The sequence below is a fragment of the Bombina bombina genome, chromosome 6 (genome assembly GCF_027579735.1).
Source record: "Bombina bombina isolate aBomBom1 chromosome 6, aBomBom1.pri, whole genome shotgun sequence".
NCBI lineage: Eukaryota > Metazoa > Chordata > Amphibia > Anura > Bombinatoridae > Bombina > Bombina bombina.
In genome coordinates, this window is record NC_069504.1 from 257,538,327 (window position 1) to 257,550,332 (window position 12,006).

A 12,006-nucleotide genomic window follows, 5' to 3' on the forward strand; every position below is an offset into this window, starting at 1 on the left:
CAAATTTGCACCCTAGTGTCTTAATGCTTTGAAAGTATTGCACACCAATTTTTAAGTTTGTAACCCCTTAAATGAGGAAACCGGAGCTATTTTGTCAAATTAACAATTTTAAACCCACTACAGTCCCAGCCACAGCGTTTGCTGCGGCTTCACCTGTCCTTGGGGGTTATTCGCCACAGAAATAAGCCTTCCAGAAACGTTTTTAATGGCCACCAGACCCTCTCACATGAAGCTGCATGCACTGCATCCAAAAGAAACTGTGCAATTATGGCGCGAAACTGAGGCTCTGCCTAATAGAGTGAAAGGCCCTTCCTGACTGGAAAGGTGTCTAAACGACTGCCTGGCGCTTAAAAACGTTACCAAAGTATTTTCAAGTTTTAAAACACTTCAAACAACATATAAATATCGAATAAATCAATCGATTTTGCCCACAATAGTGTCAACCAGTATATAGCCCATTAATAAGCCTTCATTCTGTTATGAGTCTAAGAAAATGGCTTACCGATCCCAAAGAGGGAAAATGACAGTCTTCTAGCATTACTAAGTCTTGTTAGAAAATGGACTAGTCATACCTTGAGCAGAAAAGTCTGCAAACTGTTCCCCCCAACTGATGTTCTCTGGGCTCAACAGTCCTGCGTGGGAACAGCAATTGATTTTAGTTACTGCTGCTAAAATCATACTCCTCTTTTAAACAGAACTCTTCATCCTTTTCTGTTTTAGAGTAAATAGTACAAACCGGCACTATTTTAAAATAACAAACTCTTGATAGAAGAATAAAAAACTACAACTAATACCACACACTCTTCACCATCTCCGTGGAGATGCTACTTGTTCAGAGCGGCAAAGAGAATGACTGGGGGGCGGAGCCAGAGGGGGGGCTATATGGGCAGCTTTTGCTGTGCTCTTTGCCATTTCCTGTTGGGGAAGAGAATATTCCCACAAGTAAGGATCACGCCGTGGATCAGACACACCAATGTTGGAGAAAAGGTCAGAGGACTGTTTTTAAGGCTATGTCGGATGACACCAATGAAAAAGTAAAGTCTACTTTGTAGTGTTCGGATTTTGAGATCTGTAAATTGGTTTCCAAAAGAAGTCTGGACGCAGGCTTAAAACATTCACTATTACTATTCCAGATTCTTCACCAAGTTGCTTTCATACCTAAGACGGCAGTATTCAATTTCAGGTGATGTTCTATTGTTTAGCCTTACTATATGATTTATTTAATTCTCTTGCCTGCAGTCCAGCAAACTGAGTTACATTACTGCACTTAAAAATTGCTTAGTCTGTCTCAGGATAAGAGGTGTAGTGATGACAAAACAGCAAATACATCACAGCTATAAAAGAAATTGCAAATCTAATGTTTGTGCTGAAGAGAGAAGAAAACAAAGCTGAAGTTATGGTCTTCTTAATGTATTTTCAATACCTCTGTCTTTACCAGAAGAAGAGGAACAAGCAGTGACAACGCTTATGCTTAATAGTGGAAATTAACATTGAACTTTTCAAGATAATGAAGGTATTAAAAAAGGTAATAAAAATAATGAACCCGATTCATGCATACTTATATTAATGAAGTTTCTCACATTTCAGCTGTATTGAAATTCTGGGATTGCTAGATTGCATTTATATTGAAAAATAAATTAATTTAGCTCTATAAATTAATTTCACACCAATCTTAAAACCACACTGGCTTTCCATTCTGTCACAGTCATTTTCCCTACTGATTGCCATAAGGTATAAACACACACACATTGCATTAATCATATGGCCTTGATCAACAGGGCAGGATCCTCCATCTCTGCTCTGAAGATCACAGTAAAGCTGTAAGTGGCTTTTTAACGGCTTCTCCACCTCCCCTGCCCATTTTTTTTTGTATTTGCTAGAGTTCCTCTACTCTGCAAACAGATGATTCCTATCCTTACTAGGCTACTCAAACACACATTTTCCAGGTCAAAGTATAGTTATTTGGACTGTAATTGCTTTCAGAATGGTATATTTTAGGTTTCTGCAGAAGTATATGTTTTTGCTTAGATTAACCGCAAAAAATTAACAGAAGTAAAAAAAAACTTGGGGGGGACGACGACTGAACAAGCTAAACTCCCCTGATAATATAGGAATACATTTTAACAAGAAACCAGTGACCCGTTTGCAAATCTATACTTTTTATTCACCTTCTTTTTTAACCTGTGTATGTGAACTTAGTTCAAAATAAAACACATATACTAGTAATGAAAAGTCAGCTTGCGTATGCTAGAAGTCAGCTGTGTTTCATGACTGCAGTATATCCCTCAAACTGACATCCATTAAGGGTTTATTAAAAGAAAGAACAAAAAAAAAAAAAGGAAGGAAGGATCAGGACTCAAGTTATTTTTTTTTTTTTATCTCAGCAACAAAATGATTAAATGAATACCTAAATAAGCTTGTAACACAAGTGTCAGTTATACAGCTGTTATGTACCTAGAAAGCAGGTACTTTATTATAATTTTAATCTGTGGCTTACCATAAGGTGCCCTTCCTGCCAATGGGTTTATTAATGGAGTTGGGTTACCACTTCCTTCCCTTCTGTTTCTGTCCGCTAGTGCTGGGAAATCTGAAAGGTCCAGTCCTGTCACATTTTCACTTCCATCTGAAATATGAATGTACTTCAGTATTAATCATGTAACAACTATATAAGTGAAAATAAATAGATTCCAAAGATTACAGATTTACAAACTGTATGCACTGATTCACTGTCTGTAAAAGGTACATTAACCATACAAGTTTCAGAGGAAATAAAACTGCAACTCCATGGTGATTAAGATAAAAAAAGCCAATCTAATTACAAATGATTCAATCAGGTTACATTACCAACACATGGGAGTCTAAATTTCAAATTAGTAGATTTTTCTGTCAAATTTTAAAGTTAGTTCCATTTTCCTTTCCCTTGTATCATGTGAAAGACTTCATCCAATTACAAAATTAATATTCATATATACTGTGAATTTTTGAATATGCTTAGCCTCAGAAAGTGTCCATAGAAAAAAAAAAAAAGCATAATTTGATACTGGAAGTGAAATGGAAAGATGTTAAAAAAAACATAATTTATGTAAGAACTTACCAGATAAATTAATTTCTTTCATATTGGCAAGAGTCCATGAGCTAGTGACGTATGGGATATACATTCCTACCAGGAGGGGGCAAAAAATACACCTCCCACCACACCCACAACTCGGTTTAACGAATAGCTAAGTAGTGAGGTGATAAAAAGGAGTAAAAAAGCATACAAAGAGAGGAACTGGAAATATAATTGTGCTTTTATACAAAAAAAACATAACCACCATAAAAAAAGGGTGGGACTCATGGACTCTTGCCAATATGAAAGAAATTAATTTATCAGGTAAGTTCTTACATAAATTATGTTTTCTTTCATGTAATTGGCAAGAATCCATGAGCTAGTGACGTATGGGATAGAAATACCCAAGATGTGAAAGTCTACAGAAGAGTCACTAGAGAGGGAGGGATAAAATAACAACAGCTATTTCCACTGAGAAATTAAATCCACACAATAATTAAGTTTTTCTTAAAAAAAACAAAAACAAATCAAAAGCAGTAGAATCAAACTGAGACAGCTGCCTAAAGAACCTTTCTACCAAAGACTGCTTCAGAAGAAGCAAAATACATCAAAATTGTAAAAACAATAAAAGTATGCAAAGACCACCAAATTACTGATTTGCAAATTTGATCATCCAAAGCTTCATTCTGAAAAAGACCAAGTAATGGCAACTGAACTTAGTAGAATAAGCTGTAAATCTCTGAGGCAGAGCCTGCCCTGCCTCCAAATAAGCCTTGAGAAACAAAAGCTTTAACCAGGATGTCAAAGAAATAGCAGAAGCTCTCTAAGCTTCTCTGGAACCAAAAAAACAACAAATATACTAGAAGTCTTCTGAAATCCTAGTAACCTCGATACAGAAATTTAAAGCTCTTACCACATCCAAAGGATGTAAAGAACTCCCCCAGAATTATTTAGGATTAGGACACAAAGAAGAAAACAATTTATTTACTAATGTTGTTCAAATTCACAACTTATCTAGATGAAAAAATAAGATAAGGAGAGACACAAGAGAATTGATAAATCAGAAACTCTTCTAGCAGAAGAGATAGTCAAAAGAAACAACACTCTCCAAGAAAGTAGATAACCTTTAAAGAAAATATAGGCTCAAAAGAAAGAGCCTGCAAAATCCTTAAACCAAAAAGGAGAAATTAATAAATGAACAGGCTTGATACAAACCAAAGCCTGAACAAAACAGTGAATATCAGGAAGTTTAAACAATCTTTCTAGAAAATAAAACAGAAAGAACCAAGATTTGTCCCTTCAAAAAATTTACAGACAAACTTAACCAAACCATCCTGAAAAAAACTGTAAAATCCTCGGAATTCTAAAAGAATGACAAGAGAATTTATGAGAAGAACACCATAAAATATAGGTTTTCCAAACCCGATAATACATGTTCCTTGAAACAGACTTATAAGCCTGCAACATAGTGATAAAAACTGAGTTAGAGAAACCTCTATGACTAAACACTAATCAATTTCCATACCTTCAAATTAGTAATTTGAGATCCCGATGGAAAAATTGCCCCTAAACAAAAGGGCTGGCGAAAGAGAAAGCGGGCAAGGATGGCAACTGGACATAAGAACAAGATCCCCATACCAAACCTGTGAGGCCATGCTGATGCTATCAGAAACACATGAAACTGTTCCAATATGATCTTGGAAATCACCCTTGGAAGAAAAAAAAAAGGCAGAAAAAATTTAGCCAGGTTGCAAAACCAAGACACTGCTAATGTATCCACCATTTCTGCCTGAGGATCCCTGGACCTGAAAAGGTACCTGGGAAATTGAGAAAACACATCTGTATAGAGATTTCACTCTCCCGGATGTAAAGACTGACAGCCGAGATAATCCAGCTCCCAAATGTCTAAACCTGAGATAAAAATCATAGAAATTAGGAGATGAATTCCACCTAAGAACATATTCAAGATAATTCTTAATTGCTAAGGAACTGTGAGTCCCTATTTCATGATTGACATATGCCACAGTTGTGATATTGTCTGTCTGAAAAAATGAAAAAATATTTCCTAAAAAAGGCCAAGTCTGACAGAGATCTGAAAATATCATGGAGTTCAAAAATATCGATTGGAAACCTCGCCTCTTGAAGTTTCCAAACCCCTTGTGCTGTCAGAGACCCTCAGACAGCTCCCCAACCTGTAAGACTTGCATCCATTAACAATACAGTCCAGGAAGGATGAACAAAAGGAGGCCCCCTGAATAAAACGATGATAGTCTAATCACCAAAACAGAGAGAGTTGAGTGTTAGGATTTAAGATTATCAACTGTGATATCTGAAAACAATCCCTGTACCATTGATTCAGTATGCAAAGCAAAAGAGATCACAGATGAAAAACGAGCAAAGGGAACCACGCCCGATGCTACAGTTATGAGACCTAAAACTTCCATGCACACAGCGACTGAAAGAAATGTTCTAGACTGTAAGTAAGACAGGCTAACGCCAATTACAATTGACTTTTGTCCGATAAAGACAAAGTCATGAACACAGAATCCATCTAGAAACCCAAAAAGAGGTTACCCTTGTCAGAGGAATCACAAAACTTTTAGGTAAATTAAATCCTCTAACCATGTCTTGAAGAAACAAAACTAGTTGATTCATGAGAGATTGCAATAAACGAAAATTTTAAGCTAATACCAAGAAACCATCCAAATAAGGAAACACCACAATACCCTACTGTCTTATTACAGAAAGAAGGGCACCCAGAACCTTTGAAAAGATTCATAAGGCTGTCGCTAGACCAGAAGGAAATGTGACAAATTGGTAAAGTTTATCTAAAAAAAAGAGAATCTCAGAAACCACAAGTGGTTTGAATGAAATAAGATATGAGGATAAACATCCTGTAAAATGGAGTGGACATGAAATGACCTTGCTGAACAAAAAAGGCATAATAGTCCTTATAATCGCCAAGTTGAAAGTTGAGACTCTAAAAAAACAATATAAGGTCTTCAGATCCAAGATTAGACAATCAACCTTTCTTCTTTGGGACAAAGAATATAATTGAATAGAAACCCAATCCCTGTTCCTGCTAAAAAACTGGTATAATCACTCCTGAAAAAAACTCAAAGTGTACTGAGAAAGAATCTTCCCATAGAAGGTCTCATTCTAAAAATCTATTCAAACCCTAAGAATAATATAGATTTTGGACTAAGTTTATCCAAAACAATTTAAATTTGCCCCCCACCCCCCCCACCCCACCAGAAGGACTGGTTTGAGAACCGCACCTTCATGCAGTCTAATAACTAGTAATTATATAGCGTTTTTCTCCCAGAAGGATACAAAAAAAAAATATTTTCCAGTGCTTACACTCTGAGTTAACCAAATTAGCAGCTGATAAAAACAGTTGTAATTATTACCTAAATAAATGGTACACAATAAATTGACCTCAGAAGGCCAAAGGGCTGCATTAACCCTGCCGGGATATGAATCTATGACCCTTGAATCTAAAACAAGCATTTGTAGTCAGGACATTCACCAACTGATCTACATCACCGGACTAAAAGCAGAGCAGAAAAAAACTCTAAAACTCCAAAAATAGTGGAGATAATAGAAACCAAACAAATTATTATCCTAAAAAGCTAGAGATAAAATATATTTGAAATCATAATAATAGATATAGTAAACATAATAAAATGAATACATCAGAAGTAAATAAACAGGGTTATATACTTGAGAATCTAAAACTGCTTATGCTAACTATTCAACAACAAAAAGGTTGAAAAAACAGTAATGTCAGCCACAGATAAAGCTGAGCTAAAAATATAAACAGTACGTGAATATGCTCTACTAAGGTTATATTCAAACTCTAAAGAATCCTAAAAATAAGTACCAATTTCCATAGAAATAGTAGTAAAGTCCCAAAAGGGCATCAGGATAAACCATTCTTTAGAACATAATATAGATAGTATTTTGATGAGGAAAAAACCTCAGGAGCAAAGTAAAATCTTAAAATCCAGATTTTAAAATAACATAGTTAATAGGAGGACTAGGCTCCTAAAAGCTAAAAATAACAAATTTTCCTTAACAAAGAATGTTCAAATGAAAAAACATAATTTATGCTTACCTGATAAATGTATTTCTCTTGTGATGTATCGAGTCCACGGATTCATCCATACTTGTGGGATATTCTCCTTCCCTACAGGAAGTGGCAAAGAGCACCCACAACAGAGCTGTCTATATAGCTCCTCCCTTAGCTCCACCCCCCAGTCATTCGACTGAAGGCTAGGAAGAAAAAGGAGAAACTATAGGGTGCAGTAGTGACTGAAGTTTTTTAAAATAAAAATATACTGCCTGTCTTAAATAAACAGGGCGGGCCGTGGACTCGATACATCACAAGAGAAATAAATTTATCAGGTAAGCATAAAACATAATTTATGCTTACCTGATAAATTTATTTCTCTTGTAGTGTATCCAGTCCACGGATCATTCATTACTTGTGGGATATTCTCCTTCCCAACAGGAAGTTGCAAGAGGATCACCCACAGCAGAGCTGCTATATAGCTCCTCCCCTCACTGCCATATCCAGTCATTCGACCGAAACAAGCCGAGAAAGGAGAAACCATAGGGTGCAGTGGTGACTGTAGTTTAATTAAAATTTAGACCTGCCTGAAAAGGACAGGGCGGGCCGTGGACTGGATACACTACAAGAGAAATAAATTTGTCAGGTAAGCATAAATTATGTTTTCTCTTGTTAAGTGTATCCAGACCACAGATCATCCATTACTTGTGGGATACCAATACCAAAGCTAAAGTACACGGATGATGGGAGGGACAAGGCAGGAACTTAAACGGAAGGAACCACTGCCTGTAGAACCTTTCTCCCAAAAACAGCCTCCGAAGAAGCAAAAGTATCAAATTTGTAAAATTTGGAAAAAGTATGAAGGGAAGCCACAGCTCAAGTAGAATGAGCTGTAATCCTTTCAGGAGGCTGCTGTCCAGCAGTCTCATAGGCTAAACGGATTATACTCCGAAGCCAAAAAGAAAGAGAGGTTGCCGAGGCCTTCTGACCTCTCCTCTGTCCAGAGTAAACAACAAACAGGTTAGATGTTTGGCGAAAATCTTTAGTAGCCTGTAAGTAAAACTTCAAGGCACGGACTACGTCTAGATTATGCAAAAGACGTTCCTTCTTTGAAGAAGGATTAGGACATAATGATGGAACAACAATCTCTTGATTAATATTCTTGTTAGAAACCACCTTAGGTAAAAACCCAGGTTTTGTACGCAGAACAACTTTATCTGAATGAAAGATCAGATAAGGAGAATCACAATGTAAGGCAGATAACTCCGAGACTCTTCAAACCGAGGAAATAGCCATCAAAAAAAGAACTTTCCATGAAAGAAGTTTGATATCAATAGAATGAAGGGGTTCAAACGGAACCCCTTGAAGAACTTTAAGAACCAAGTTTAAGCTCCATGGAGGAGCAACAGGTTTAAACACAGGCTTAATTCTAACTAAAGCCTGACAAAATGCCTGAACGTCTGGAACTTCTGCCAGACGCTTGTGTAAAAGAATAGACAGAGCAGAAATCTGTCCCATTAAAGAACTCGCTGATAATCCTTTGTCCAAACCCTCTTGGAGGAAGGACAATATCCTAGGAATCCTAACCCTACTCCATGAGTAATTCTTGGATTCACACCAATGAAGATATTTACGCCATATCTTGTGGTAAATTTTCCTGGTGACAGGCTTTCGAGCCTGTATTAAGGTATCAATTACTGACTCGGAGAAGCCACGCTTTGATAGGATCAAGCGTTCAATCTCCATGCAGTCAGTCTCAGAGAAAGTAGATTCGGATGATTGAAAGGACCTTGTATTAGAAGGTCTTGTCTCAGAGGCAGAGTCCATGGTGGAAAGGATGACATGTCCACTAGGTCTGCATACCAGGTCCTGCGTGGCCACACAGGCGCTATCAATATCACCGATGCTCTTTCCTGTTTGATTTTGGCAATCAGACGAGGGAGCAGAGGAAATGGTGGAAACACATAAGCCAGTTTGAAGAACCAAGGCGCTGCTAGAGCATCTATCAGTGCCGCTTCTGGGTCCCTGGACCTGGATCCGTAACAAGGAAGCTTGGCGTTCTGGCGAGACGCCATGAGATCCAATTCTGGTTTGCCCCAACGGAGAACCAATTGAGCAAACACCTCCGGATGGAGTTCCCATTCCCCCTGGTGAAAAGTCTGACGACTTAGAAAATCCGCCTCCCAGTTCTCTACACCTGGGATATGGATCGCTGACAGGTGGCAAGAGTGAGTCTCTGCCTAGCGAATTATCTTGGAGACTTCTGACATCGCTAGGGAACTCCTGGTTCCCCCTTGATGGTTGATGTAAGCCACAGTCGTGATGTTGTCCGACTGAAATCTGATGAACCTCAGTGTTGCTAGCTGAGGCCAAGCCAGAAGAGCATTGAATATTGCTCTTAACTCCAGAAAATTTATTGGGAGGAGTTTCTCCTCCTGAGTCCATGAACCCTGAGCCTTCAGGGAGTTCCAGACTGCACCCCAACCTAGAAGGCTGGCATCTGTTATTACAATTGTCCAATCTGGTCTGCGAAAGGTCATACCCTTGGACAGATGGGCCCGAGATAACCACCAGAGAAGAGAATCTCTGGTTTCCTGATCCAGATTTAGTAGAGGGGACAAATCTGTGTAATCCTCATTCCACTGACTGAGAATGCATAATTGTAGCGGTCTGAGATGCAGGCCCGCGAATGGCACTATGTCCATCGCCGCTACCATTAAGCCGATTACTTCCATGCACTGAGCCACCGTGGGGCGTGGAATGGAGTGAAGAACACGGCAAGCATTTAGAAGTTTTGATAACCTGGACTCCGTCAGGTAAATTTTCATTTCTACAGAATCTATTAGAGTCCCTAGGAAGGAAACCCTTGTGAGAGGAGATAGAGAACTCTTTTCTTCGTTCACTTTCCACCCAGGCGACCTCAGGAATGCCAGAACTATCTCTGTATGAGATTTGGCAATTTGAAAGTTTGACGCCTGTATCAGGATATCGTCCAGGTAAGGAGCCACCGCTATGCCTCGCAGTCTTAGGACCGCCAGAAGTGAGCCCAGAACCTTTGTAAAAATTCTTGGGGCTGTAGCCAACCCGAATGGAAGAGCTACAAATTGGTAATGCCTGTCTAGAAAGGCAAACCTCAGGAACTGATGATGATTCTTGTGAATCGGAATGTGAAGGTAGGCATCCTTTAAGTCCACTGTGGTCATGTACTGACCCTCTTGGATCATGGGTAAAATGGTTCGAATAGTTTCCATCTTGAATGACGGAACTCTGAGGAATTTGTTTAGGATCTTTAAATCCAAAATTGGTCTGAAGGTTCCCTCTTTTTTGGGAACCACAAACAGATTTGAATAAAACCCCTGTCCTTGTTCCGTCCGCGGAACTGGATGGATCACTCCCATTACAAGGAGATCTTGTACGCAGCTTAGGAATGCCTCTTTCTTTATCTGGTTCGCAGATAATCTTGAAAGGTGAAATCTCCCTTGTGGAGGAGAAGCTTTGAAGTCCAGAAGATATCCCTGAGATATGATCTCCAACGCCCAGGGATCCTGAACATCTCTTGCCCACGCCTGGGCGAAGAGAGAGTCTGCCCCCTACTAGATCCGTTGTCGGATAGGGGGCCGCTCCTTCATGCTGTCTTAGAGGCAGCAGCAGGCTTTCTGGCCTGCTTGCCCTTGTTCCAGGACTGGTTAGGTTTCCAGGCCTGCTTGGATTGAGCAAAAGTTCCCTCTTGTTTTGAAGCAGAGGAAGTTGATGCTGCACCTGCCTTGAAATTTCGAAAGGCACGAAAATTAGACTGTTTGGCCTTTGATTTGGCCCTGTCCTGAGGAAGGGTATGACCCTTACCTCCAGTAATGTCAGCAATAATTTCTTTCAAACCAGGCCCGAATAAGGTCTGCCCCTTGAAAGGAATGTTGAGTAATTTAGACTTTGAAGTCACATCAGCTGTCCAGGATTTGAGCCATAGCGCACTACGCGCCTAAATGGCGAATCCGGAATTCTTAGCCGTTAGTTTAGTCAAATGAACAATGGCATCAGAAACAAATGAGTTAGCTAGCTTAAGAGTTCTAAGCTTCTCTTCCAGGGCCTCAAACCAGAATGCCGCCGCAGCAGTGACAGGCGCAATGCATGCAAGGGGCTGTAAAATAAAACCTTGTTGAATAAACATTTTCTTAAGGTAACCCTCTAATTTTTTTATGCATTGGATCTGAAAAAGCACAACTGTCCTCAACCGGGATAGTGGTACGCTTGCTAAAGTAGAAACTGCTCCCTCCACCTTAGGGACAGTCTGCCATAAGTCCCGTGTAGTGGCATCTATTGGAAACATTTTTCTAAATATAGGAGGTGGGGAAAAGGGCACACCGGGCCTATCCCACTCCTTACTAATAATTTTTGTAAGCCTTTTAGGTATTGGAAAAACATCAGTACTCACCGGCACTGCATAGTATTTATCCAGCCTACACAATTTCTCTGGCACTGCAATTGTGTCACAGTCATTCAGAGCAGCTAATACCACCCCAAGCAATACACGGAGGTTCTCAAGCTTAAATTTAAAATTAGAAATCTCTGAATCAGGTCTCCCCGATTCAGAGACGTCACCCACAGACTGAAGCTCTCCGTCCTCAGGTTCTGCATATTGTGACGCAGTATCAGACATGTCTCTTACAGCATCTACGCGCTCTGTATCTCGTCTAACCCCAGACCTATCGCGCTTGCCTCTCAATTCAGGCAATCTGGATAATACCTCTGACAGGGTATTATTCATGAATGCAGCCATGTCCTGCAAAGTAATCGCTATGGGCGTCCCTGATGTACTTGGCGCCATATTAGCGTGCGTCCCTTGAGCGGAAGGCGAAGCGTCCGACACGTGGGGAGAGTTAGTCGGCAT

The 12,006-nt window shown here is 39.5% G+C and overlaps 1 protein-coding gene across 2 annotated transcripts in view; it reads right to left on the minus strand.

Moving 5' to 3' along the window:
• The window catches only part of CNOT2 (CCR4-NOT transcription complex subunit 2), a 644,096-nt gene that overhangs the window by 153,767 nt on the left and 478,323 nt on the right, over positions 1 to 12,006 (minus strand). For both annotated transcript variants that reach the window (XM_053716789.1, XM_053716790.1), the window contains exon 7: positions 2,498 to 2,623. In XM_053716789.1, coding sequence (XP_053572764.1) covers positions 2,498 to 2,623 — 126 coding nt within the window. The remainder of the gene's footprint in view (positions 1 to 2,497; positions 2,624 to 12,006) is intronic.